General features: G+C 38.0%; 1 protein-coding gene across 1 annotated transcript; it reads left to right on the top strand.

Moving 5' to 3' along the window:
• The first annotated feature begins 5,730 nt into the window (after positions 1-5,730).
• LOC110875305 (disease resistance protein RPV1-like) lies at positions 5,731-13,039 on the top strand. The gene is made up of 9 exons (XM_022123500.1): positions 5,731-5,831; positions 5,933-5,955; positions 8,412-8,779; positions 8,916-9,004; positions 9,084-9,186; positions 9,242-10,219; positions 10,307-10,597; positions 10,689-12,046; positions 12,139-13,039. Exons 1-9 carry the CDS (start codon positions 5,731-5,733, stop codon positions 13,037-13,039), a joined length of 4,212 nt encoding a protein of 1,403 aa, XP_021979192.1.
• The last annotated feature ends 10,259 nt before the right edge of the window (positions 13,040-23,298 follow it).

Below are 23,298 nucleotides of genomic sequence, written 5' to 3'. Positions count from 1 at the left end.
TTCGGATGTGGCACTTGGTTTGACTGATTCACAGTCCGCAACGGATTAGCCTGTAATGGTTGTAGGTTTTGTAACGGGTAAGGTGGTCCACCAATCACATGAAAATCTCCAGTTGGAGCATGTATCGATTGAGTGATTGTGTTCACTTACGTTGCTATTGGTGGAGTTTGTTGAGTTTGGGTTTGGGTTTCAGTTGTGAACAGGGGTGGTGGCATTGGTGGCATCTCAGTAATTGGGTTTTGTTGTGGTGTTTGCTGCTTTGGGGTCGATTGGGTGTCTAAAGAATTCATTGTGGTTTCAATTGCTTTTCCTTTCAATGCTGAACGAAGTAGTTGGTTTTGTCTGGCGGTCTTTTCAATCTTGGGATCTAACAAAAGTGGTGAAGATCTTCCTGAAAACCTGGTATGCATGCAATAAGAAATTACCTGCACACAAGTAAACAAGAAACATAGCGTAATATCGAACGAAACAAGAATAGAGAAAAAGAAATATTTTTTGGGTTTTTTATTAGATTTTTTCAAAAAGCAATAAAAACAACCAATTCTAAACTAACACTAAGCGCACGAATTCCCCAGCAGCGGCCCCATTTTGACACTGTCGTTAGGGTCAATCAAAAACCTAATTAAACTATGTAGATAGCGTAAGTAGGGTATCATATCCACGGGGAATTTGTGGTCAGTGTTAAAGAAATCTAAATTAAACCTAAATTATCTAACTGGGGGTTTGTTTAATTGTTTTAAAAGAAAACACAGTTTGTCATGAAAAGTGTTATCAGAACGAGAAGAATAACCGCCATCTGGAATCCCGAATACCCGTTTGAACAGAAAAATCTAGTTTACTAATTCAAAACACCACATAGACATGGCCTTGGAATTAATGACTTTGATTAATTGTTAAGGATAGTTTTTAACATTCACCATGCAACCTAACAATCCGTTTAATTGTATCAACTATCCATCAATTTACCAAGCCGCTAACAACGCAAGAAAGTTGCCAATACGCTTAACAAACGACAAGTAATTCAAATACAATAAACGTTTACCAAGAAATCAACACAAGTAGTCAAGTTATACTAGTTTATACGAATCAGAAAAATAGAAAATTATATCAAACCGAGTAAACGTTCATCCGGGCGGAAGTCACCAAGAGTTTAGCCGCTCATGCTTGTCTTTACCGCATTAGTTGTCATCCCGAGTTGGTTGAACATCAAAGAATGGCTTTAGAATGGAAGAATGATGATCAAATTCGTCCCCTTGATGCGCAGATGACGGATCGTGATAAAAGGTCATGAAAAGTTGTTTAAATAACATATTCTAGCCGACATTAGAATGTTTCTCGTGTTTGATTACTTCCGCGCGTCGCGGAACCCTCACCATCATCCCCCGCGTGTTGCGGGGGTCTTGAACTTGGCCAATATGATTAAAATGTGACCGAGACTTGATTCGATGTTCCCAGGCGGGTCACGGACATGCCTCTTGATTATGTCATGAGTCACTGGGTTTGTCCCTATTGACTTTTTCAGTTTTTCAATCTTGCATTGACTAGTCCAACCCGATCTCAGCTCGTTTTCCTTTGTTTAACCTTGTGCGCACCTGTTAAGCCACAACTAACAACACATAATCAGTATATACATAATAACGGCTTAACGCATTTAACACAATAAAACTCGACGCTAACTAGTACTAACTACACATATTTTAACATGATATCAAAACGGACATCCACTCTAGGGACCATCCGAGTAACAAAAAGTAAACCACAGGTAGCACCTGTATAATTTTCAATAGTTGGGGACTATAGGTATTATTTTTCAAAACCACAAGGACTATAATTTTCAAAACCAGAGGGACTATCTGACATTTTACTCATTATTGGGTTTATGATTATTTGTACCTTTGCTAAAAAAATTATTTCTCTGCAAAGTCATTGTTATTGGTTACTCAAGTAAACACATTAAAGGGTCATATCACAGATTATGAAACTACCACACGAGCTGTAACTCAACAAACGACAAACAACAAAGATTAAGTAAATAAATCAACAACAAAATGTCAAAATCCACGTAGGACATATACTCCACAAAGCAACGTAACCATGTATGTTAAAGCAATACATAGCTATAGATGTTGCAACAAATATAAAGAACAGTGGTTCCCTTCTGATCTGTTAAATTCGTTTTCTGAAGTGTGCCGAATGAAATTTAACCAAAGTTGTTGGGGAACCGGATCATTTGCAGTGGAATGTTTGGGTAGATTTGAATTAACAGACATGATTTTGAATACGGGAATGTGCAGAAAATATTAGATGAACAAAATATGCAGAATGTGAACGGTTGAGTGGAAAATTTCGTTTGATGGAAATGTCTTGATACCGAAACATGTTACCTGTAAACAAGTATATATACTTCAGATTTTGGCGGTTCATTTGGTGGGAATAACTACCAGAGCAGTTATTTTGAAATTACCCGCTTATCACACCACATTACATAGGATATCATTCTTGTCCGAATACATATCACTAAATACATATATATATATATATATAAACATAATTAAGTTTAATATTGTTCTAACATAATCCCCCTTAAACTTGATTATGTTTTGTCGCATTCATCAGGACGCTGTAATTGGGTTCATCCACAGCTTTACGGGCTTCATTGAAGTTGAACCGGCGGCGTTTCTTATGCAGATTCCAGGATCCTTCCCAACTGTTTCCGGCATAAAGAGCATAATGCTCTGTTGCAGCTTCCTCCGGTATCGAGAGTCTGCACTTTTTCTTCTTTCTTGTCCATCGCCGGCGATTGAGCTTTCACCTTCATTTATCATCTCTTTATCATACACCTTTTCTTGAATAGATTTGAACCTGTAATAGTATATCAAGACATCCAAATACATGGCATAAACGATTCTTATAAAGTCTCCGTCTTGATATTCGAAACCCAAATCTTTTGCTATTGCCGACCATAAGTTGTCGATTGTGACACTTCGGTAGCCTCCGTCTCTTTCCACCATTACATACAAGCCAAGCAGATCAATCCTCCTTTCATCAGACATCAATGGGGGAATGGGCCTTGAAGATATTCCCATCTTCTCGTTTAAAAACCAACCCACCATTTCTTCGAATTTCTTTTCAAGATCATATTTATACTTGAACACGAAATCTCGGTCATCAATCATATTTAGCAATGCTTTGCAATCCGCAAAGTCATGAAATTCTAGTGCCCTTATGATCATCCGACTGCAATCATTTTCATCATCATTTGAAACATTTATTGTTTCAAAATATGAATTCAAATAATTTTCTTTGAATTCGTCATTCACCGAACACAGATCCATCAGTCTCTGTTTTTCACTTAAACCTAATTCTTCTTCTTTAGTTAACCCACTCACGTCATTCACCGTGTTTACTACCGGAGATGAAAACATTGAGAAAATCTTACACGTGTCACCGGACTTCCTGACCGTAAAACCTTGAAGCGTTAATTGATCAAGGCTCAGAACGTTCCGGTCAAGTTCCGGTGAATAGAACACGCTTTGTATTCTCAGTGTATCGTTCCCAGATTTCATTTCAACAGACCCCACCCCTCGTATGAACAGAAAATTGTTCATTCCTGATCTTGTTTCAACACCCATCATGTGTTTTACACGTTTGAAAACATTAAGATTACCCGCGAAATGATGATTAAACGTTGGATTTACGTACTAGATGTCTCCCCATTGTCCACCCTCAGTTCCGGTGACAATCATTTCGTTCTGGCGGTGAACATCATCTTCCTGTCTTTTGATTCCGGCATTAATTGCTTGCTTGATCAGTTGCGTCGCTTCATCGTTTTCTTTGGCCTTGCACAGGTAGATTTGGTGGCCCGGTTGATGGCAGTAGTAGCAAAGTCTCACACAAGGGATCCTTCTTTCTTTCTCGTTCTTCTTGTCAACACAGTGTTGACATGGCATGGTGGTTGAACTCGGTTTGATTTCTGCACGCTTCCCTGTAGTGGCTTTGATACCACTATGTTGGGGAACCAGATCATTTGCAGCGGAAAATTTGGGTAGATTCGAATTAACAACATGATTTTGAATACGGGAATGTGTAGAAAATATTGGATGAACAAAATATGCAGAATGTGAACGGTTGAGTGGACAATTTCGTTTGAAGGAAATGTCTTGATACCGGAACATGTTACTTGTAAACAAGTATATATACTTCAGATTTTGGCGGTTCATTTGGTTGGAATAACTGCCGGACCAGTTATTTTGAAATTACCCGCTTATCACACTACATTACATAGGCTATCATTCTTGTCCGAATACATATCACTAAATACATATATATATATATATATATATATATAGGGAGAAGATCATACGAGAACCACCTCTTATTGCGAGAACCGCGAGAACCAATGTGAACACAACCAAAAATGCCTAAAAATAGCTAAAAAGCACACAATTTTTTTTTAATTTTTTTATATAAAAATCGAAGCCAATTTTTTTTTTTTTAAAAAAAAAATTTTTTTGGCCACTAAAAGTAGCGATTTGAGCATAAAAAATATTAAAAAAAAAGTTTTAGATTTTTTTTTGATTTTTTTAGATTTTTTTTAGGTTTTTTTGGGGGTTTAGTTTTTAGCATTTTAGCTTAGGGGGTGGGGGGGGGTTTAGGTTTTTGGGGGGTGGGGGAGGAGGGTTTAGGTTTTTGGGGAGGGGGGGGGGTTAGGTTTTTTTTAGGTTTTTTGGGGGTTTTAGTTTTCAGCATTTAGCTTGGGGGGAGGGTTAGGTTTTTTTTTTTTTTTTTTTTTTTTTTTTTTTTTTTTTGGGGGGGGGGGTGGGGGGTTTAGTTTTTTTTTTTTGGGGGGGGGGGTGGGGGTTAGGTTTTTTTAGGTTTTTTTAGCTATTTTAGGTTGTGTTCACATTGGTTCTCGCGGTTCTCACAATAAGGGTGGTTCTCGCGGTTCTCACAATAAGGGTGGTTCTCGCATGAGCCCCTCCCTATATATATATATATATATATATATATATATATATATATATATAGGGAGCCGCTAAAATAGAAACCACCTCCAGTTGTAAGAACCGCGAGAACCACTCTCAACCAATCAAGAAAAGGGGTAATTTGGTCATTTACTCTTAAATGTCTAATCTACTCTCTCTCTATTTAATGTGACTGACATTTACTCTCTCCTATCTCATTCAATTTAGTCACCTCTCACATTTACTCTCTCATTTCTCATCTCCATTTCTGGTTTAAGATGGGTGTTTTGTCCGATGATGAAGGTGTTTCCGATGACAACCACCAGCCACCCCCCACCAGCCGTCGATGATGATGATGCCCATACCCACCCCGACTGACCACCATCGCCGGTGGTTGTACCAGCCTCCGCCACACCCCCACTACGAATCTCTCTCTCTCTTCAGCGACCCCTCTCTCCATTCACCACCTCCTCCGCCCCCTGTACTCCTTCCTTCTCCGGCCACAACTCCGTTCACCACCTCCTCAGCCCCCTCTCTCTACTCTCTCTCTCATCGTTTCACCGTCAACCTTTAGGGGGGTTTTGCTCAGATCTGAACTGGTGCGGCGGCAGTTGTGTACGGTAGGATGTGGCGGCAGGGTTTAGGGCAGGAGAAAGAAAATGGGGGGGGGGGGTTGTAGTGGTGGTCGATTGTGCGACTTGGGGTTTCAGTGGTGGAGGTGGTTGCTTCATGAGCGGCGGCGGTGTGAACGGGTTGGCGGTGAACGATGGTGAGGGGGTGGGTTTTTTTTACCGGTGGTCCCGATGGCTGTTTGTTTGTTGATTCGGAATTGTTAATTCATCTGCACACTGATCTGGAACATTGTGGGTATGATGGGTTTCTTTTGATTTTGGGTATGCTGGGTTTCTTGAATGTTTGAATATGTGGGTTTTTTGAATATGTTGGTGCTTTTTGAATATGTTCATCAGGCTTTTTGATTTTGGGTATGCTGGTACTTTTTGATTTTGGGTATGCTGGTGCTTTTTGAATATGTTCATCAGGTTTTTTGAAAATGTTGGTGCTTTTTGATTTTTGGGTATGCTGGTGCTTTTTGAATATGTTCATCAGGCTTTTTGAATGTTTGAATATATGTGGGTTTTAATCCGTTTTGGATTTCGGGCGATGATGATGCAAAAAAAAAAAAAAAAAAAAACCGTATATTTTGATGACGAGGGCGCGGCAAAGATGGTGGAGGGTAGGTTTTTGAACCTGCAACCCTACTTTTGCAGCCTCTGATTATCGGAAAATCTAATCTGAGCCAAAACATCGTTTTTTTAAGATTCCACTCGTTTTTTTTTATTTTTGTTTGTTGGGTTTTTTTTGAGGCATCCATGATGATAACAATATATCTGAGACACCTCCCGAGTTTGCGATTTCTGAGTGCATTCATTTTTGCGTAAAAAAAATTAAAAAAAAAATTAAACCGTAAACATTTTAATGTAAACCGTAAAGTTTTTTAACGTAAAACGTAAAAACGTGAAGCGTAAAAAGTTTTACGTAAAACGTTTTACGTAAAACTTAAATCGTTAAAAGTTTTACGTAAAACGTAAAACGTAAAACGTTTTACGTAAAACGTAAAACGTTTTACGTAAAACGTTTTAACGTAAACGTAAAAAGTTTTAACGTAAAACGTAAAACATAAAAAGGTTTAACGTAAAACGTAAGAAGTAAAAATTAAAAAGTTTTAACGTAAAACGTAAAAGGTTTTACATAAAACGTAAAACGTAAAATTTTTAACGTAAAACGTAAAAAGTTTAACGTAAACGGGTCGCTAAAGCGGCGCGTTAAAACAGGACGTAAAAAATGGGGCGCAAAAACGGCTTTTGTAAAAAACGTGACGTAAAAATTGGCGCGCAAAAAACGGCGTTAAAAAATTGGCGTGTAAAAACGGCGTTAAAAAACGGCGCGTAAAAATTGGCGCGTAAAAAATAACGACGCTTGAAAAAACCCGGCGTAAAAACGGCGCGTCAGAAAAACGTAAATTGTAAAAAGTTTAACGTAAAACTTAAATTGTAAAAAGTATAAAAAAAGTTTTAAAAAAAATCTGAATTTTAAAATGTTTTTAATAAAAAAGTTGTTTTTAAAAAATAAAAAGTAATATAATAATAAAAAAAACTAATAAAAAACCGTAAAGACAAAAAGATAAAATAGAGTTATTTAACCAAATTACCCTTTTGGATTATAATATTAAAGACATAATAAGACAAAAACCATTTAATATTAATTTTTGTTACTTTTAATCTCATCCATCTATCTTAGTGATCTAAAGGCTAGAAAGTGGTTCCCATGGTTCTTACAACTAGAGGTGTTTTCATTTTAGCGATCCCCTATCAAGGGCGGACCTACTTTAGCCCGTGGGTGGGCGGCCGCACCCCTTGAAAAAAAAAATTTAGTGTTATTTTTCGCGAAAAATCCCGACCGCACCCCTTAGGAAATTTCGACCGCACCCCTTGGAAAATTCTGACCGCAACCCTTACCTGGTTTGTTTGCTAAGTGAAGAATGAAGAAATGTTGATCGATCTATTTTATTTTCCAGGCCAACAATGGCGGAAGATGACACGAAGATGACACGTGACTAGAAAAAGGGAGAAGATGGTACGGAAAATCAAGAGGTTACCACTTATGTACCTTATCTTTTTGGGTATTTGACAATTTTAACCCAATACTTCATTAAACTTACATGCATTACCTCTTATTTTCAATTTTAGTTATAGTTTTGAGTACAAAAGCAACAATATGTTAGAATTTGACTTGAATCGGTTAAAAATACAGGAATACTGTACTATAAAGATTATATCTTTAAATTATTTGATTTAACATTTTTTAGTAATATACTTTTAGTAAAGTACATAAAATTTAATTTTATATCATAAAGGTTTTAGATTCAGTTTCTAAAAGGTTAACATTATTAATATATTCTAACATTTATTTCTATGGATTTTGTAATATATTTATAGATTATACTTTATAATAAATTTTAATTTTAATTTGGTATTTTTATTGTGTGACCTGAAACAAACCGAAAAAAATTATGATCCGACCCGACCTGATAAAAAATATAATATATAATGATAGACAAATAATCATTGAAATTTTCGCCCCCCATGAAATATTTTCCTAGGTCCGCCACTGTCCCCTATATATATATATATATATATATATATATATATATATATATATATATATATATATATATATATATATATATAACATAATTAAGTTTAATATTGTTCTAACAAAAGTATCATAGTGTTATTCCCAAAAATAAAAATCAAAGCGTCCGTTTGGTTAATTTGGATTGGTTTAGTCGGTGATATATCAGTTCTTTAGTTTACTCTGGTACAGACCGAAAACTAAATTGGTTTAGTTCTTTTGTTGACCATCTCTATTTTGCTCTTGTCAATAAAGGTATTATAACTTACAAAGATGATGAAACAATCCAGAAAGGGGAAACCATCAGTGAGCAGCTCATCAGATCCATACAGGACTCAAGGTTTTACATAATTGTGTTCTCCAAGAACTACGTGTCTTCATCATGGTGCTTGAATGAGCTTGTAGAGATTATGAAGTGCCAGAAGGCAGCCGAGCAGACTGCTTACCCGATTTTCTTTGATGTGGAGCCCAGGGAAGTGCGCCACCAAAGTGGGGCAGTTGGAGAAGCCTTTGCAAAACATGTAAGAGGTAGTTGGGACTCTGTTCTACCTCTGGACTGTCTTTTTTCTGTTGTGGCATCTTGCTGCAACGAATCTTCTGCTGCTTTGTTGACCGTAGATATGGTAACATCTTTATCACTACATGTTTTCATTTGTGTTTGTATTATTTAGTGAACTATTTGTGTTTTAGAGTATAAGAAGTTTCTGATACTGGTTGTGTTGTGTTGATACTAAGAAAGTTTTGAACTTTGCCCAATAGGAAAATGTAGATGATGTTGGAAGGTGGAGAAATGCTATGAAAGAAGCAGCCGGGCTGGATGGACTGGAGTTGAAGAACACTTTTAATGGGTTTGTTTCTTTCTAATCTGTTTTTTAATAGGGACATCTGGGATTCTGAGTATTCTGATTGAATCATTATAACACACAGACATGAAGCAAAATTCATCCAACAAATTGTTGAAGAGGTTTCGCTTAAGCTACATTTCTTTAATCCAATAGTTGATGGGAAGTTAGTAGGCCTGGAGACCCGGGTAAAGGATGTGGTTTCATCATTCGAAGTAAATTCTGATGATGTTCGTATAATAGATCTGGGGGATAGGAGGTGGTGGTAAGACGACTTTGGCAAGAGCTGTTTTTGATTGTGTATCCATTTGGTTTGAAGCTAAATGTTTCGTTGAGAATGTCAGGGAAGGCTCAGAAGGCTCTGGTTTGAAGGAGTTACAGAAAAGGGTCCTTCAATGTGGGTTAAATGATAAAAGCATTGAGGTAGAAAGTGTTTATAATGGGAAAAGTTGGATGAAAAGGATGATGGGCAGTAGAAAGGTTTTGCTTGTTCTAGATGACGTGGATCATATAGACCAACTTGAAGCGTTAGCTGGTGAGCCTACTTGGTTTAAGCCAGGAAGTAGAATCATCATTACAACAAGGAATAAGCAAGTGTTGAAGGCACACCAAGTGAACTTTATTCACCAACTGTACTTTATTCATGACGTCAACCTGTTATCACATGAGGAAGCAATTTGCCTCTTCAGTAGGTATGCATTTGGGAGAGATATTCCGAATCAAGGGTATGAAGAGCTATCCAGGATGGTTGTACGTTATGCTAATGGTCTTCCCTTGACAATCAAAGTTTTGGGTTCACATCTTTGCAGTAGAAGTGAGCATGAATGGGTAGACGCCATAAAAAGACTAGAAACAATTCCGTTGAAGGAAACTTTGGATAAACTGGAACTAAGCTATATTGGTCTTGAGAATGATGAAAAAGAAATATTTCTGGATATTGCTTGCATACTTAAATATGCCACGAAGAAAAAAGCAATCAGAATACTTAAAAGTTGTGGATATCATGCTGAGATTGGTCTAAGTGTTCTTGAACAAAAATCCTTGATAACCATATCTAAGGTTGACTACTATGGTGAAGATGCTGTTGAGATGTTGTTCATGCATGATCATCTAGAAGAATTGGGCAGGAATATTGTTCGGCGATTGCACCCTCATGAGCCTAAGAGACATAGTCGATTATGGGTTAAAAAGGAAATTGAAGATATACTGGTTAATGAATCGGTAAGGTTTAAGTTTATAAGAAAAGTGGAAAACTAGAGCTTTTTTATTTGTTATGACAAATTTAATATATGCTTTTTCTATTTACAGGGTACTGAAGAAACAAAATGTATAAAACTCAAGATCAGAGTTCTTGATCCAGTAGTTATTATGAAAGGTCTTAGAAAGATGAAGGAACTTAGATTGCTTTACATATTTACTTTGTTTAGAACATATGAAGTTGATGAAGTTAGCAAATACTTACCAGATGCTTTAGAATCTCTTTATTGGCGTGAATATCCTTTTTGTTGTTTACCTAACACATTTAAAGCAAATAAGCTCGTTAACCTTGAAATGGCTCAGAGCAATATCTCTGAACTTTGGAAGGGAGGAGAAAGAAAGGTAGAATAATGGTTGATTGGTTGTTTTGCATAATGCATAAATATTATATTTTGTATTTAACTAATATTCCTCCGTTTTTTCCTCATGACAGGTTCTTAAAAAGCTTAAATTCCTTGACTTCTCTGGTTCAAAGTTGACAACCTTTGACCTTACGGTTACTCCACATCTTGAGGAGTTAAATCTTGGACGATGTAATCACCTTTATGAAGTCCACATGCCCGTTGAATGTCCGAGCCTCAAATTCCTCAACCTATATCGTTCTAAGGTGAGTAATATTAACCTTTGGATGACTCCACATCTTGAGCATTTAAATCTTGGAGGATGTGGTGACTTTGTAGAACTCCAGTTGCCGGTTGAATGTTCGAACCTTAAATTCCTCCACCTCGGTGGTTCTAAGCTGAGTAACCTTAACCTTGGGATGACTCCATATCTTGAGCATTTAGATCTCGGAGAGTGTTTTGACTTTGTAGAACTACAAATTCCGGTTGAATGTCTTAACCTCAAAATCCTGGATCTCAGTGGTTCTAAGGTGACTAACCTTAACCTTGGGATGACTCCACATCTTGAGAAGTTAAATCTTGGAGAATGTGCTAACTTTGTAGAACTCCACGTGCCCGTTGAATGTCCGAACCTCAAAATCCTTGATCTCAGTCATTCTAAGGTGACTAACCTTAACCTTGGGAATACTCCACATCTCGAGTATTTAAATCTCCAAAAATGTTCTGACTTTGTAGAACTCCACATGCCCGTTGAATGTCCGAACCTCAAAATCCTCGATCTCCATTGTTCTAAGGTGACTAACCTTAACCTTGGGATGACTCCATACCTGGAGCATTTAGATCTAAGAGAATGTTCTGACTTTGTAGAACTCCACGTGCCCGATGAATGTCCGAACCTCAAAATCCTCAATCTCAGTCTATCTAAGGTGACTAACCTTAACCTTGGGATGACTCCTTATCTTGAGTGTTTAGATCTAAGAGAATGTTCTGAATTTGTAGAACTACAAATGCCGGTTGAATGTCCGAACCTCAAAATCCTCGAGCTCCATCTTTCTAAGGTGACTAACCTTAACCTTGGGATGACTCCATATCTGGAGCATTTAGATGTAAGAGAATGTTTTGACTTTGTAGAACTCTACATGCCCGTTGAATGTCCGAACCTCAAAATCCTCCTTCTCAAGCTATCTAAGGTGACTAACCTTAACCTCAGGATGACTCCATATCTTGAGTATTTAGATCTAAGAGAATGTTCTGACTTTGTAGAACTCCACATGCCCATTGCATGTCCGAACCTCAAAATCCTAAACCTCTGTGGTTCTAAGGAGGGTAACCTAAACCTCGGGATGACTCCAAATCTTGAGAGATTAAATCTTGATGCATGTAATGAGTTCGAACTCCACATGCCTCTGAATGTCCAAAGCTCATATACCTTAAAATCAGGGGTTCTAAGGTGAGTAACCTTAACCTTGAGCTGACTCCAAATCTTGAGAGACTAAATCTTTCAAAATGTTATTGTCTTCTAAAAAAACTTGTCTACTTTAGCTTAGACCATCACTCAAATTTTGAAAGTTTTCAGGTTGGGGATCGGTACAGATCAAGTATGTTTTATTCTGCAGCTACATCATATATAACAACACAGTGTATACGTATATGCCCAGTGCACCCTAACAATAAATTGCCAAAGTTTGGGTTTGAATGTGAAACAGATGAACCTGGATCCTCATGGATGGGAAATCATGAGAAGCTTATTTATTCTAGTCTATGCCCTTGCAAATACCTTGAGAATTGGTCTGCAACTATTTGTGGTTTACCACATTTAAGAGGGCTTTCACTTGAAGGCAATATTCATGGGGATGTATGGCGGTTAGAAAGTCTACAGAAGCTTTCTTTGAGGTTCATGGAGATTCGGCATCTTCCGGATAGCATTTGTATGTTGAAACATCTGAAATCACTTGTAATTGGTCATTGCTGGGATATTGAGCAGTTACCAGAAAATATATGCAGATTAGAGTGTTTAGAAGAGTTAGACCTGGCTAGTTGTGTATCCTTACGAGACATCCCAAACAACATATGTAAGATTAAATGTTTAAAATACTTAAGGCTCCTTCGTTCTGATAAAATTGAGAAATTGCCCGAGAAACTTGGATGTTTAGAATGTTTAGAGAAGTTAGAGCTAATAAAGTGTAAATCTTTACTAGATATCCCAAACAACATATGTAAGATGAAATGCTTAAAACGTTTAGATGTCTCCGGTTGGGATAAAGTTGAGAAATTGCCAGAGGAACTTGGGTGTTTAGAATGTTTGAAAGAGTTAAATATAAATGCTGCGGGGATAAGTTGTCTTCCACAGAGCATTTATCAATTGAAAGGCCTGCGTATTAGTGGGTCTAGAGAGCAGCTTGAGTCGTGTGGTTTTACACCCTTCACAGAATTATCAAATTAGGGAGTCTGCAACTACTACGTAGAGCTGTGAATAAGATAGGCACTCACAACATGAGTATCCTCAGGGATGATTTGGATACAAAAACAGGTATTAAATGTCTTTATATTTGTGATTTATAGAATGTAACTGTTGGACACCCGAGACATCATCAACATCTACATATGTATTAACATTTGCAGCGGAAGAACTAACATAATTTGCAGACATGATGAACACAAGTATGCAATACGAAAAGATAGAAAGAAATGAATACTTGATGGACACTTTCTGTTTGGAGGGAAAATGTCTTGATAACCGGCAAATGTTTGCCGGCATTACATAAATATACATCATACTAAATGGCGGTTGCAATTTGGCGGGTAACTGCCTTGATAGTTCGTTTCGAATATATTTACCCGCTTATACTTGAACCGCTTATCATACTTACCCTAATACTCTAATTATCAGTTCACATATCATACATACATATCATTCGAATAATTATATATAACATAACTAAAGTTTAACTAATATAGAAATATATATATTTCCAACACAACCCCCTTAAACTTTGGTTATGTTGGAATTCTTCTGCATTACACTTCGATTTGCCTCTTCCATTGCCTTCTTCATGTGATTAAAGTTAAATCTTTTCCTCCTCTTGCGAGCACTCCAGTTGTCTGCCCATCCATTCTCAGCAAACAATGCATAATGCATTAAATCAGCACCGGCTTGACTATTCATTGCAGCACCTTCTCGAACATCTCCTGTACTTCTGATCTTTCTGTGACTGCCTCGAGACGAACCATCATCATTCTGATTGATTCCTGCAGCACCTTCTTGAATTATGTCTGCACTTCCGGACTTCCTTTCGCAGCCTTTAGATGAACCAGCATTGTCATTGATCATTTCCTTCACCTGTACCTTGTTTTGAACTGCCTTGAATTTATAGTAATATTCTAAGACATCAAGGTACATGGCATATACTATTCTCTTATAATCTCCATCTTCATATCCGAAACCTAAATCCTTTGCTATGATTGGCCATGTATTTTCAGTTGTAACTTCTCGGTATCCACCATCACTTGCCACCAGAATGTATAGACTTAACAGGTCTATCTTCTTTTGATCAGTGGTGTAAGGAGGAATAGGCCTTGAAGTGATTCCCATATAATCATACAGAAACCACGGAACCAACTCTTCAAATTTCTTTTGTAAAATAACTTTATACTTGAATACGTATTCACGATCATCAAGCATGTTCATCAGGGCCTTGCAGTTATCGAAATCATGAAATTCTAAAGATTTTAAAATCATTAAATTCCAGTCGTCTTCTTCTTTCTCCGACACATTCAGCAGTTCAAAATAGGAATTCAGATAATCATTCTTGAATTCATCATCAATCCCGCACATATTTTGCAGCCTTTCTTTCTCTTTTAATCCCAGTTCCTCCTCTTTCGATAGTCCAGTTTTATCATTTACAGAGTTCACCACCGGAGATGAAAACATAGGAAAAATTTTACATGAATCACCGGATTTTCTGACCGTGAAACCTTGGAGGGTTAATTGTTCAAGACTTAGAACATTTCGATCAATATCCGGTGAGTAAAATACATTGGGAATTCTCAGCGTATCATTTCCTGTTTTCATCTCAACAATTCCTACTCCGCGTATGAATAAAAAATTATTCATACCGGATTTCGTTTCAACACCCATGATGTGTTTAACCCTTTTGAAAACATCAATATTACCCACATAATGATGATGAAAAGTTGAATTAACATACCAGATGTCCTTCCATTGTCCACCGTCTGTCCCCGTGACTATCATCTCATCATGACAGTGAACTTCTTCATTCTGGGTTCTTATTCCGGCATTGATCGCTTGCCGAATTAGTTGTAATTCTTCATGGTTCTCCTTGGCTTTACATGTGTAAATTTGATGACCAGGCAAGTGACAGTAATAACATAAACGTTCTCGTCGGGATCTTCGTTTTCTTTCATTCTTCTCATCAAAACAATGTTGACATGGCATTGTTGTGACTGTTGGTTTAATTTCTGCATCGGATCTAGAAGTGGCTCTGATACCACTATGTTGGACACCCGAGACATCATCAACATCTACATATGTATTAACATTTGCAGCGGAAGAACTAACATAATTTGCAGACATGATGAACACAAGTATGCAATATGAAAAGATAGAAAGAAATGAATACTTGATGGACACTTTCTGTTTGGAGGGAAAATGTCTTGATAACCGGAAAATGTTTGCCGGCATTACATAAATATACATCATACTAAATGGCGGTTGCAATTTGGTGGGTAACTGCCTTGATAGTTCGTTTCGAATATATTTACCCGCTTATACTTGAACCGCTTATCATACTTACCCTAATACTCTAATTATCAGTTCACATATCATACATACATATCATTCGAATAATTATATATAACATAACTAAAGTTTAACTAATATAGAAATATATATATTTCCAACAGTAACAGGGTCTTTCTTTCTGATAATAATTTTACATCCACTTGAAATTCTTGTTATTTTAATTCAATAAACAGCCCCACCAAACAAACAAACAGAGCCAAATAGCAAGCAGAGGTATTCAACTTCTTCAACCACTTCACAGTTTTGCCTTTCCAACAATTAACAAAAATAACATGCATTTCACTAGAAGTAAAAAAAAAACTAGCCTGAAATCTTTTGTAAGTCCATCACCTATGCACACTAATTACTTAATTAACAGTCGCAGATACAAAGAAAGTGCAATCATTTTCTAATACAGACAGTGTTGGTTCAGGCCCTTTCTAACTCACACTTAATACACTCACAAAAACACTCCGTAGACAAAGTTTGTTTATGTGTATTGGAAGAAAATGGAAGCCATTTGAACTCACTGTATATTTCAAAAAATGAAGGGGTACATAACAAAAAACTAATACACCTATTTATAATAAAACAAAACTAATAAAAACACATGCCAAATTAAACCAAACAACCCACGTAAAGCTGCTTCTCCGATTTACTTGGTCAAACAATTTACCCTATCAATAAACGTGCAGCCAAAATCACCAACATTTTCCCATGTACAAAACAGCCATAATTGACCATTTTACCCTTCTAACATATCTACTCTTGACCCGTAACCTGCTGCTCCGAATTGAACCCGTAACCCGTGAACCGGCGTGACCCGCAAACAAACCGAATAACCCAACAATCACCCCCTTAATCGGTTTGTTCACACCACTCGTTTCGATACCCGAATCACAATCTCCTCTCGAACCATCTCGACTTCTACCGGACTCCCGACCTCAACCACAGTCACACCCAAAGCCTTTGGTTAACTCGACCTATCCTGGACACCCCGGTCTTCACCTCGACCACGTCCAAAGTCGTCTTCTATTCGACCTATCCCGGACCACTAACCTCTCCTCGGTCACGTCGAAGGCCATCTCGGATGGTGATTTCACTATTCTGTCAAACTCTTCCTTGATAAGCACCACTTGTGTATCAACCACCAACTAGACACCAGCCACCCGCTGCACCGTCTTCGGTTTTTCTACCCAAAGAATTCCGCACTCCTTACAATTCTTCTCCTAGGCTAGAAAGAGTAACCGACAAATAAAAGACACGATCCCTTCTTCGTTCTTCGATCAACAAACAGGGTTGACAAGCCCGCTGATTTGGCCTGAACGGTAACCCTCGAAACCACCGACCTGCGATCACCTAGTTCTCTCCGATCACTGCTGATCTGTCACCTCCGATCACTGCACACAGATAACCTCTAATCGCTACAACCTTTTCTTCCACTTTAATTACAACTAACAGCCACGAGACACACCGATGTTCATCTGTCACCCCCGTTATCCAAACCTGTACTCTCCGCACAACAACGATTGACACGAACCACCTCCCGGTCTCCGTCTTCTGCTGTTACTAGCCTCCCGTGATTTGTGTATAGCAACACCCCCTAGCCAAACACGCTGCGATTGTCGACCCACCTTGCTCCTGCTGCTCTTGCAGCCCGCACCCGAAGGCTACTCCTACCTTCGAAAGTCGACTCTCAAAACGGCCCTTGTTTAACCTTCGCTCCGATACCAATTGTTGGTATAGATCAGAGATTATGCTAGAAATCAAACAACAACAACAATGCAATAAATCGAAAGTAACTGATCTTTTTATTGAATGATTCAGGTCGGCAAGATTACAGAGCTACTTCGACAAATTGAAAGTGGAAAAGTGATAAAAACAACTGAACAATAAGCTGCAATTTATAGCTATGAAATCAAACTGAAATCACCGATCTGGAAGGGAAATAGACGTTGGAGAGACCTGCTCTTCACACTCGTTGAGAGTTCCTCCTTATTTGCTGCGAAAACAGAGCTGGCGTAGACTGGGTCGGTTGACCTAATTAACTGGCCCATTTAAAAAGACCCAACTGAGTGACCCATTTGAAAATACCCAATTAAATGACCCGGATAATTATTAAAACATATTTAGAATTATTCCAACAGACAGGTTATTAAAACTACCAAATCCAAACAAACACAAACCTGATAGGAACAAAAAGGCACAAAAAACTAGGGTTTTGAAACGACGAACAACAACAACAACAACAACAACAACAACAACAACAACAACAACAACAACAACAACAACAACAACAACAACAACAACAACAACAACAACAACAACAACAACAACAACAACAACAACAACAACAACAACAACAACAACAACAACAACAACAACAACAACAACAACAACAACAACAACAACAACAACAACAACAACAACAACAACAACAACAACAACAACAACAACAACAACAACAACAACAACAACAACAACAACAACAACAACAACAACAACAACAACAACAACAACAACAACAACAACAACAACAACAACAACAACAACAACAACAACAACAACAACACAACAACAACAACAACAACAACAACAACAACAACAACAACAACAACAACAACAACAACAACAACAACAACAACAACAACAACAACAACAACAACAACAACAACAACAACAACAACAACAACAACAACAACAACAACAACAACAACAACAACAACAACAACAACAACAACAACAACAACAACAACAACAACAACAACAACAACAACAACAACAACAACAACAACAACAACAACAACAACAACAACAACAACAACAACAACAACAACAACAACAACAACAACAACAACAACAACAACAACAACAACAACAACAACAACAACAACAACAACAACAACAACAACAACAACAACAACAACAACAACAACAACAACAACAACAACAACAACAACAACAACAACAACAACAACAACAACAACAACAACAACAACAACAACAACAACAACAACAACAACAACAACAACAACAACAACAACAACAACAACAACAACAACAACAACAACAACAACAACAACAACAACAACAACAACAACAACAACAACAACAACAACAACAACAACAACAACAACAACAACAACAACAACAACAACAACAACAACAACAACAACAACAACAACAACAACAACAACAACAACAACAACAACAACAACAACAACAACAACAACAACAACAACAACAACAACAACAACAACAACAATAATAATAATAAGATACCAAACCATGGCGTTCACCCGAAAAAAATGAGAGCTTATGTTGAGCAATGGCCTACGAGTTAAGCAAACTCATTACAATAAATGCTCTTGAACCTAACATCCATACGGGCTGTTGAAGGGGCTACTGAGCGAGGATGAAGGGCCTTCTCAATAGGTGGTGTGGTGGTGCGATAGTAATGCAAAGATTTTTTTATATTGATCAGAATTGATAGAGTACAATTAGATCTGATTTGAGTGGATGTAGGGGAATTTTTAGGATACAGGAGGGAAATTAGAAACTTGAAGAGTTTCAAATAATTATAGACTAGTTTATTGTTCCGTGTATTACACGGGTTGAATAAATCAATGTACAATAGATAACACTAATAGATGGTATACACTAGAAGTAGTAGATTCATACCAAATATCATCCATTTGATTTGTTGCTATTTTAGCTACCACAAAACGAGATAAAACACAATCAATTAACATGCCCCAATTTACAGGTAAATGGGTCAAAACTTTCAAATCATTGTGGAAAAACTAATTTGTATACAACCTTTCTCAAAGCTTGATAAATGAAGTTTTTTGTTCTTTATATCTTACAATTTCATGATCAAAGTTGCTTATTTCCTCAGAGTCGATCACAAAATTTAGTTTTAAATGTTATACCCAAAAGAATATTTAAAAATAAAATAATATAACGAAACCATAGGTAGCATAAAACTATACATCCTATGGAGCTCATCATATTAAGCAAGGCCATTCCTATTACAGGCCAACAACACTTGATTACAATGGTAATTAATAATAACTAATTATCATTCCTGAAATTGATTAGGATTAGGTATAGTACACCACAAAGAGACTTTAACTCAACCTAAAATATAAGCAAAAACACATAGAGAGCAAATGGATACAATAAAATCCTAATGCAACTGAACGCATTTCCAATGGCAAGTAGTCCCTTAATGAAGAAAGAGCATGATCCCCATAAATGAGAAAAAGACACCAAATCCAGTTCATCCCATCAAATCCCCAAAACAAAAATCCAGAACTGAAATAAAAGCTATAAAAAGGGTGTGCATATTCACACACCCGACTGCCTATTTCCACACCCTTCAAGATGCCTCGTATAGGCCTACACGAGGCGTCTTGGGTTACTTTATCCGACCAACCACTGAACCTCATAGCACGTCACATCAGTCACATCAGACGGGGCGTCTAGGCCTGTACGAGGAAGCAATAAGAGGGACCAAGACACCTCGTATAGGGCTATACGAGGCGTCTTGGGGACTGCTGTGACTAAGTGTCTAGCATGCGATATAAAGCAATATGGGGCGTCTAGGGCTATACGAGGCGTCTATGTTTCAAATAAATAGGAACTTGCAGTGCATTGTTCATCCACCCGAGCATAGTCCTTCGGTTTATTCTATTTCTTCGAAATATATTTTCTTGTTTGCATTCGTGTTCTTATCACTGTGAAGTGTTGAAATGTCATCATACTGGAACGGCAACTATGTCTTTAGGCAGTATTCTGGCGACTCATGCGTGCCCGAAAACGTTCCGGTAATAGTTATTAACTTAACTGTTTTAATTAATTATTTACTAATGATGATACCGTTTTTTTGGAGGAGTCTGGCGTTCCTGATTCTAATGAGCAAGAGGAGGTTGTGTCTAGTGTACAAGGAAAACAAAACAGACCGTTTCTAGATTTGAACAGGTATCTCCCTGTTGATGAAACATCCCCTGTAGATGACTCATACCATGCTATGCTCGTGAACCAAGTTATCCGGCGCAACAAGGGTATCCGGATTATGGATACGGGTGTGAGTATTCTTACGCGCAACAACATTATCCTGATGGATATGGAGGAGACGGTGGTCATCAGCATTTCAGTTTCCTGAGCGGTCCTTAAGTTCAACAAAACTATCCGGACGTTGGAGGATACGGTTGATATGGTGGTGAGGCACCCCCATCCCGGACGACGATCCGTACTTAAAAAAGCAGGTATCAGTTTTATTTTGTTACGTTAGATAGATTAATTGTAATTATTATTATTATTATTATTGAAATTTGTATTATTATTATTATTATTATTATTATTATTATTATTATTATTGTTGTTGTTGTTGTTGTTGTTGTTGTTATTGTTATTGTTGATGTTACAGGTTTGCAACTCTCTAGATGAACTAAAGAAATGGACACAAGAAATGGCAAACGCGGGTGGTTTCGTTATTGTCACCCGTCGATCAAAGAAAACCGGGGAAGGACCGGGAGGGTATGGCTTGGATGTGACCATGGTGAGCACCACACTACAACGATAATTAGAAAAGCCGGAAGCAAAAACACCGGTTGCCCGTTTTAACTGCTGGCTGCGCGAGACCATCCGTATGAAACCTGGGAGATAAAAGAGGGAAATATTGAACATAACCACGAACTTTGTGAGGACCTGTCGGCCCATGCGTTTGTGTGAAGGTTTACTCCAAGCGAAAGGAACGGATCGAGCAGCTGACAATTCAACACATGGAACCGTGCCAAATTTTTCAAACGATAAGGAAGTAGGACCCCGACAGGTTTCATGTTCAGAAAGACGTTCAAAACGCTGTGGTGAAGATTAGAGCCGAACAAAGAGATGGATTGTCTCCCATGCAAGACAAACATATACAATATGCCATTTGTCTCCCATGCAAGACAAACATATACAATATGCCACTAGAAAACATGCTGATAAACAACAAATTTATTTACGAGACATGGGAGGAACCTGGAACAAAGGTCGTAACAGAGATCTTTCTTCATTACTAATCGAGTGAAATGTGGCGTGCATTCCCCCACGTCTTGCTGATCGATTCCACGTACAAGACAAACATATACAATATGCCATTTGTCCAGATTGTTGGTATGACGCCTACCAACCATTTGTTTTGTATCGCGCATGCCGTTATCTGTAAAGAACAGAGTGATAACTTTGTATGGGTGCTTGAGACGATCAAGTCAATGTTGGATGAATGTATGGAGCCACGTGTGATTGTAACGGATAGAGACCTAGCCCTTATGAGCACGTGTGCTAAAGTATTTCCAGACGCCTCCAGGCTTCTTTGCAGGTTTCACATACAACAGAATATTATGAAGCACTGCAAGAGTGCCTTCACAGAAGAAGACTGGCAAAAATTTCTGTCATTCTAGGGGTCATTGTGTGAGTCTCCATTAGCACCCATATACGAGTACCACTTGCGCAACCTACAAAAGTGACTTGTGGAGTGCAAACGTTAAAGTAAGTTTTTAATAACATATGACTCACCTATGTACATTTTAATAAATTATTTTTACTTTTTAGGGGTCTTCAGTTACGTGTATGATAACTGGCTAAAAGATTATAAGGAAATGTTAGTCTTTGCGTTGACTGATAAGAGGCGCAAATTTGGTAATCGTACCACAAACAGAGTTGAGAGCCAACAAGCCAACTTAAAGAGATACTCCTAGATAGGAGCTCGCTGGACCGTATAGTTAGTTGTGTCCGGGATATAGTTGAGACACAGTACGGTGAAATAAGGAAGAGTTTTCGAGAAAGCATCAGAAAAAATAATGAACCACCACAAAAACCCACTGTTTCAACACCTACATGGAAAAGTATCCCATACAGCCCTTGACTTGTTGAGTGGAGAGGCACTTAGGAAGCTAGACGTCTTGCAGCGCTATCATTCATCATGTGGTTGCCAGATGTGGTACAACTGTGGGTTTCTGTGTGCTTGTAGGCTTGAAAAGTACCTACGTGCAGGTAATAATTGTTAAACGTACAACACTTGTGTGATATATGTCCGTTAATCATGTGACTTAAATAATATTGTTTTTAACCATCCAGAGCATCCGATTCAACTCGAAGACATAGACGTCTTCTAGCGGAAGCATAACTTCCAACGTTGTAAATTGATAGATGATGACGTTGACGTGGTCGAAGAGCTAAATATTCTTAGACAACAATTAGAGTCGCAACCCCCAACTCAGAAAAAAAGCTTGATGTCAAAGATTAAAGCGGTGTTGACTCCACAGAAATCTACCAAGAAACCACCGGTTATCCAAAAATATACTCGTGGCCGACCAACAATAAAGCAGGTACAACAAAGGTTGGACGAGGCCGCTCGTATAGACGAAGAATTGAGGAGAAGCTCCTTCGGTGATGCAAACACGTGCTTTGAAGGTTCCCAACAAAGTAAATACGATAACCCCCGCCACAGCTCGTACGTTTCATCACAGGCCTCAACAGTCGGTTATAAGGTCTCAAAGCTGCTCAACGAGTTCTAAGAAGAAAAAGATACGAGATGATAACGGTTTTCCGTTAATAATTGGGGACGAGAACGTGGCAATCATCAAACAGTTTAAGTCTGCCCTTCCGCCAGTGTTTCACCAGCATATCTTGTGCATACAAGATGCGAGGCCAGACGGTCATTGTGGGTTTCGGTCTGTGGCTGTGGGCTTAGGTATGGAAGAACGTCCATGGGGGCACATTCGAAGAGACCTTGTCCAAGAAATGGATCAGAACGAATCGATCCGGTTCCCAATATTTGAAGTATGGGAAGAAGGATATTGTACACGCACCGTCAGAGCCTAATTTGGGATTCAGTGTCCGGTTCTCCCTCG

This window comes from Helianthus annuus, chromosome 9 (assembly GCF_002127325.2).
Source record: "Helianthus annuus cultivar XRQ/B chromosome 9, HanXRQr2.0-SUNRISE, whole genome shotgun sequence".
Lineage (NCBI taxonomy): Eukaryota > Viridiplantae > Streptophyta > Magnoliopsida > Asterales > Asteraceae > Helianthus > Helianthus annuus.
The sequence above is the reverse complement of the archived record's forward strand: the minus strand, read 5'-3'. Positions and strand labels throughout refer to the sequence as shown.

Bases quoted from the DNA above. Each gene is read 5' to 3' on its own strand.
- LOC110875305 (XM_022123500.1), top strand. From the start codon at position 5,731: ATGGTGAGGGGGTGGGTTTTTTTTACCGGTGGTCCCGATGGCTGTTTG. The intron at 5,956-8,411 runs GTACTTTTTGAT...TTGTCAATAAAG, and splicing joins TTTTGATTTTGGGTATGCTG to GTATTATAACTTACAAAGAT. The intron at 10,220-10,306 runs GTAAGGTTTAAG...TTCTATTTACAG, and splicing joins ATATACTGGTTAATGAATCG to GGTACTGAAGAAACAAAATG.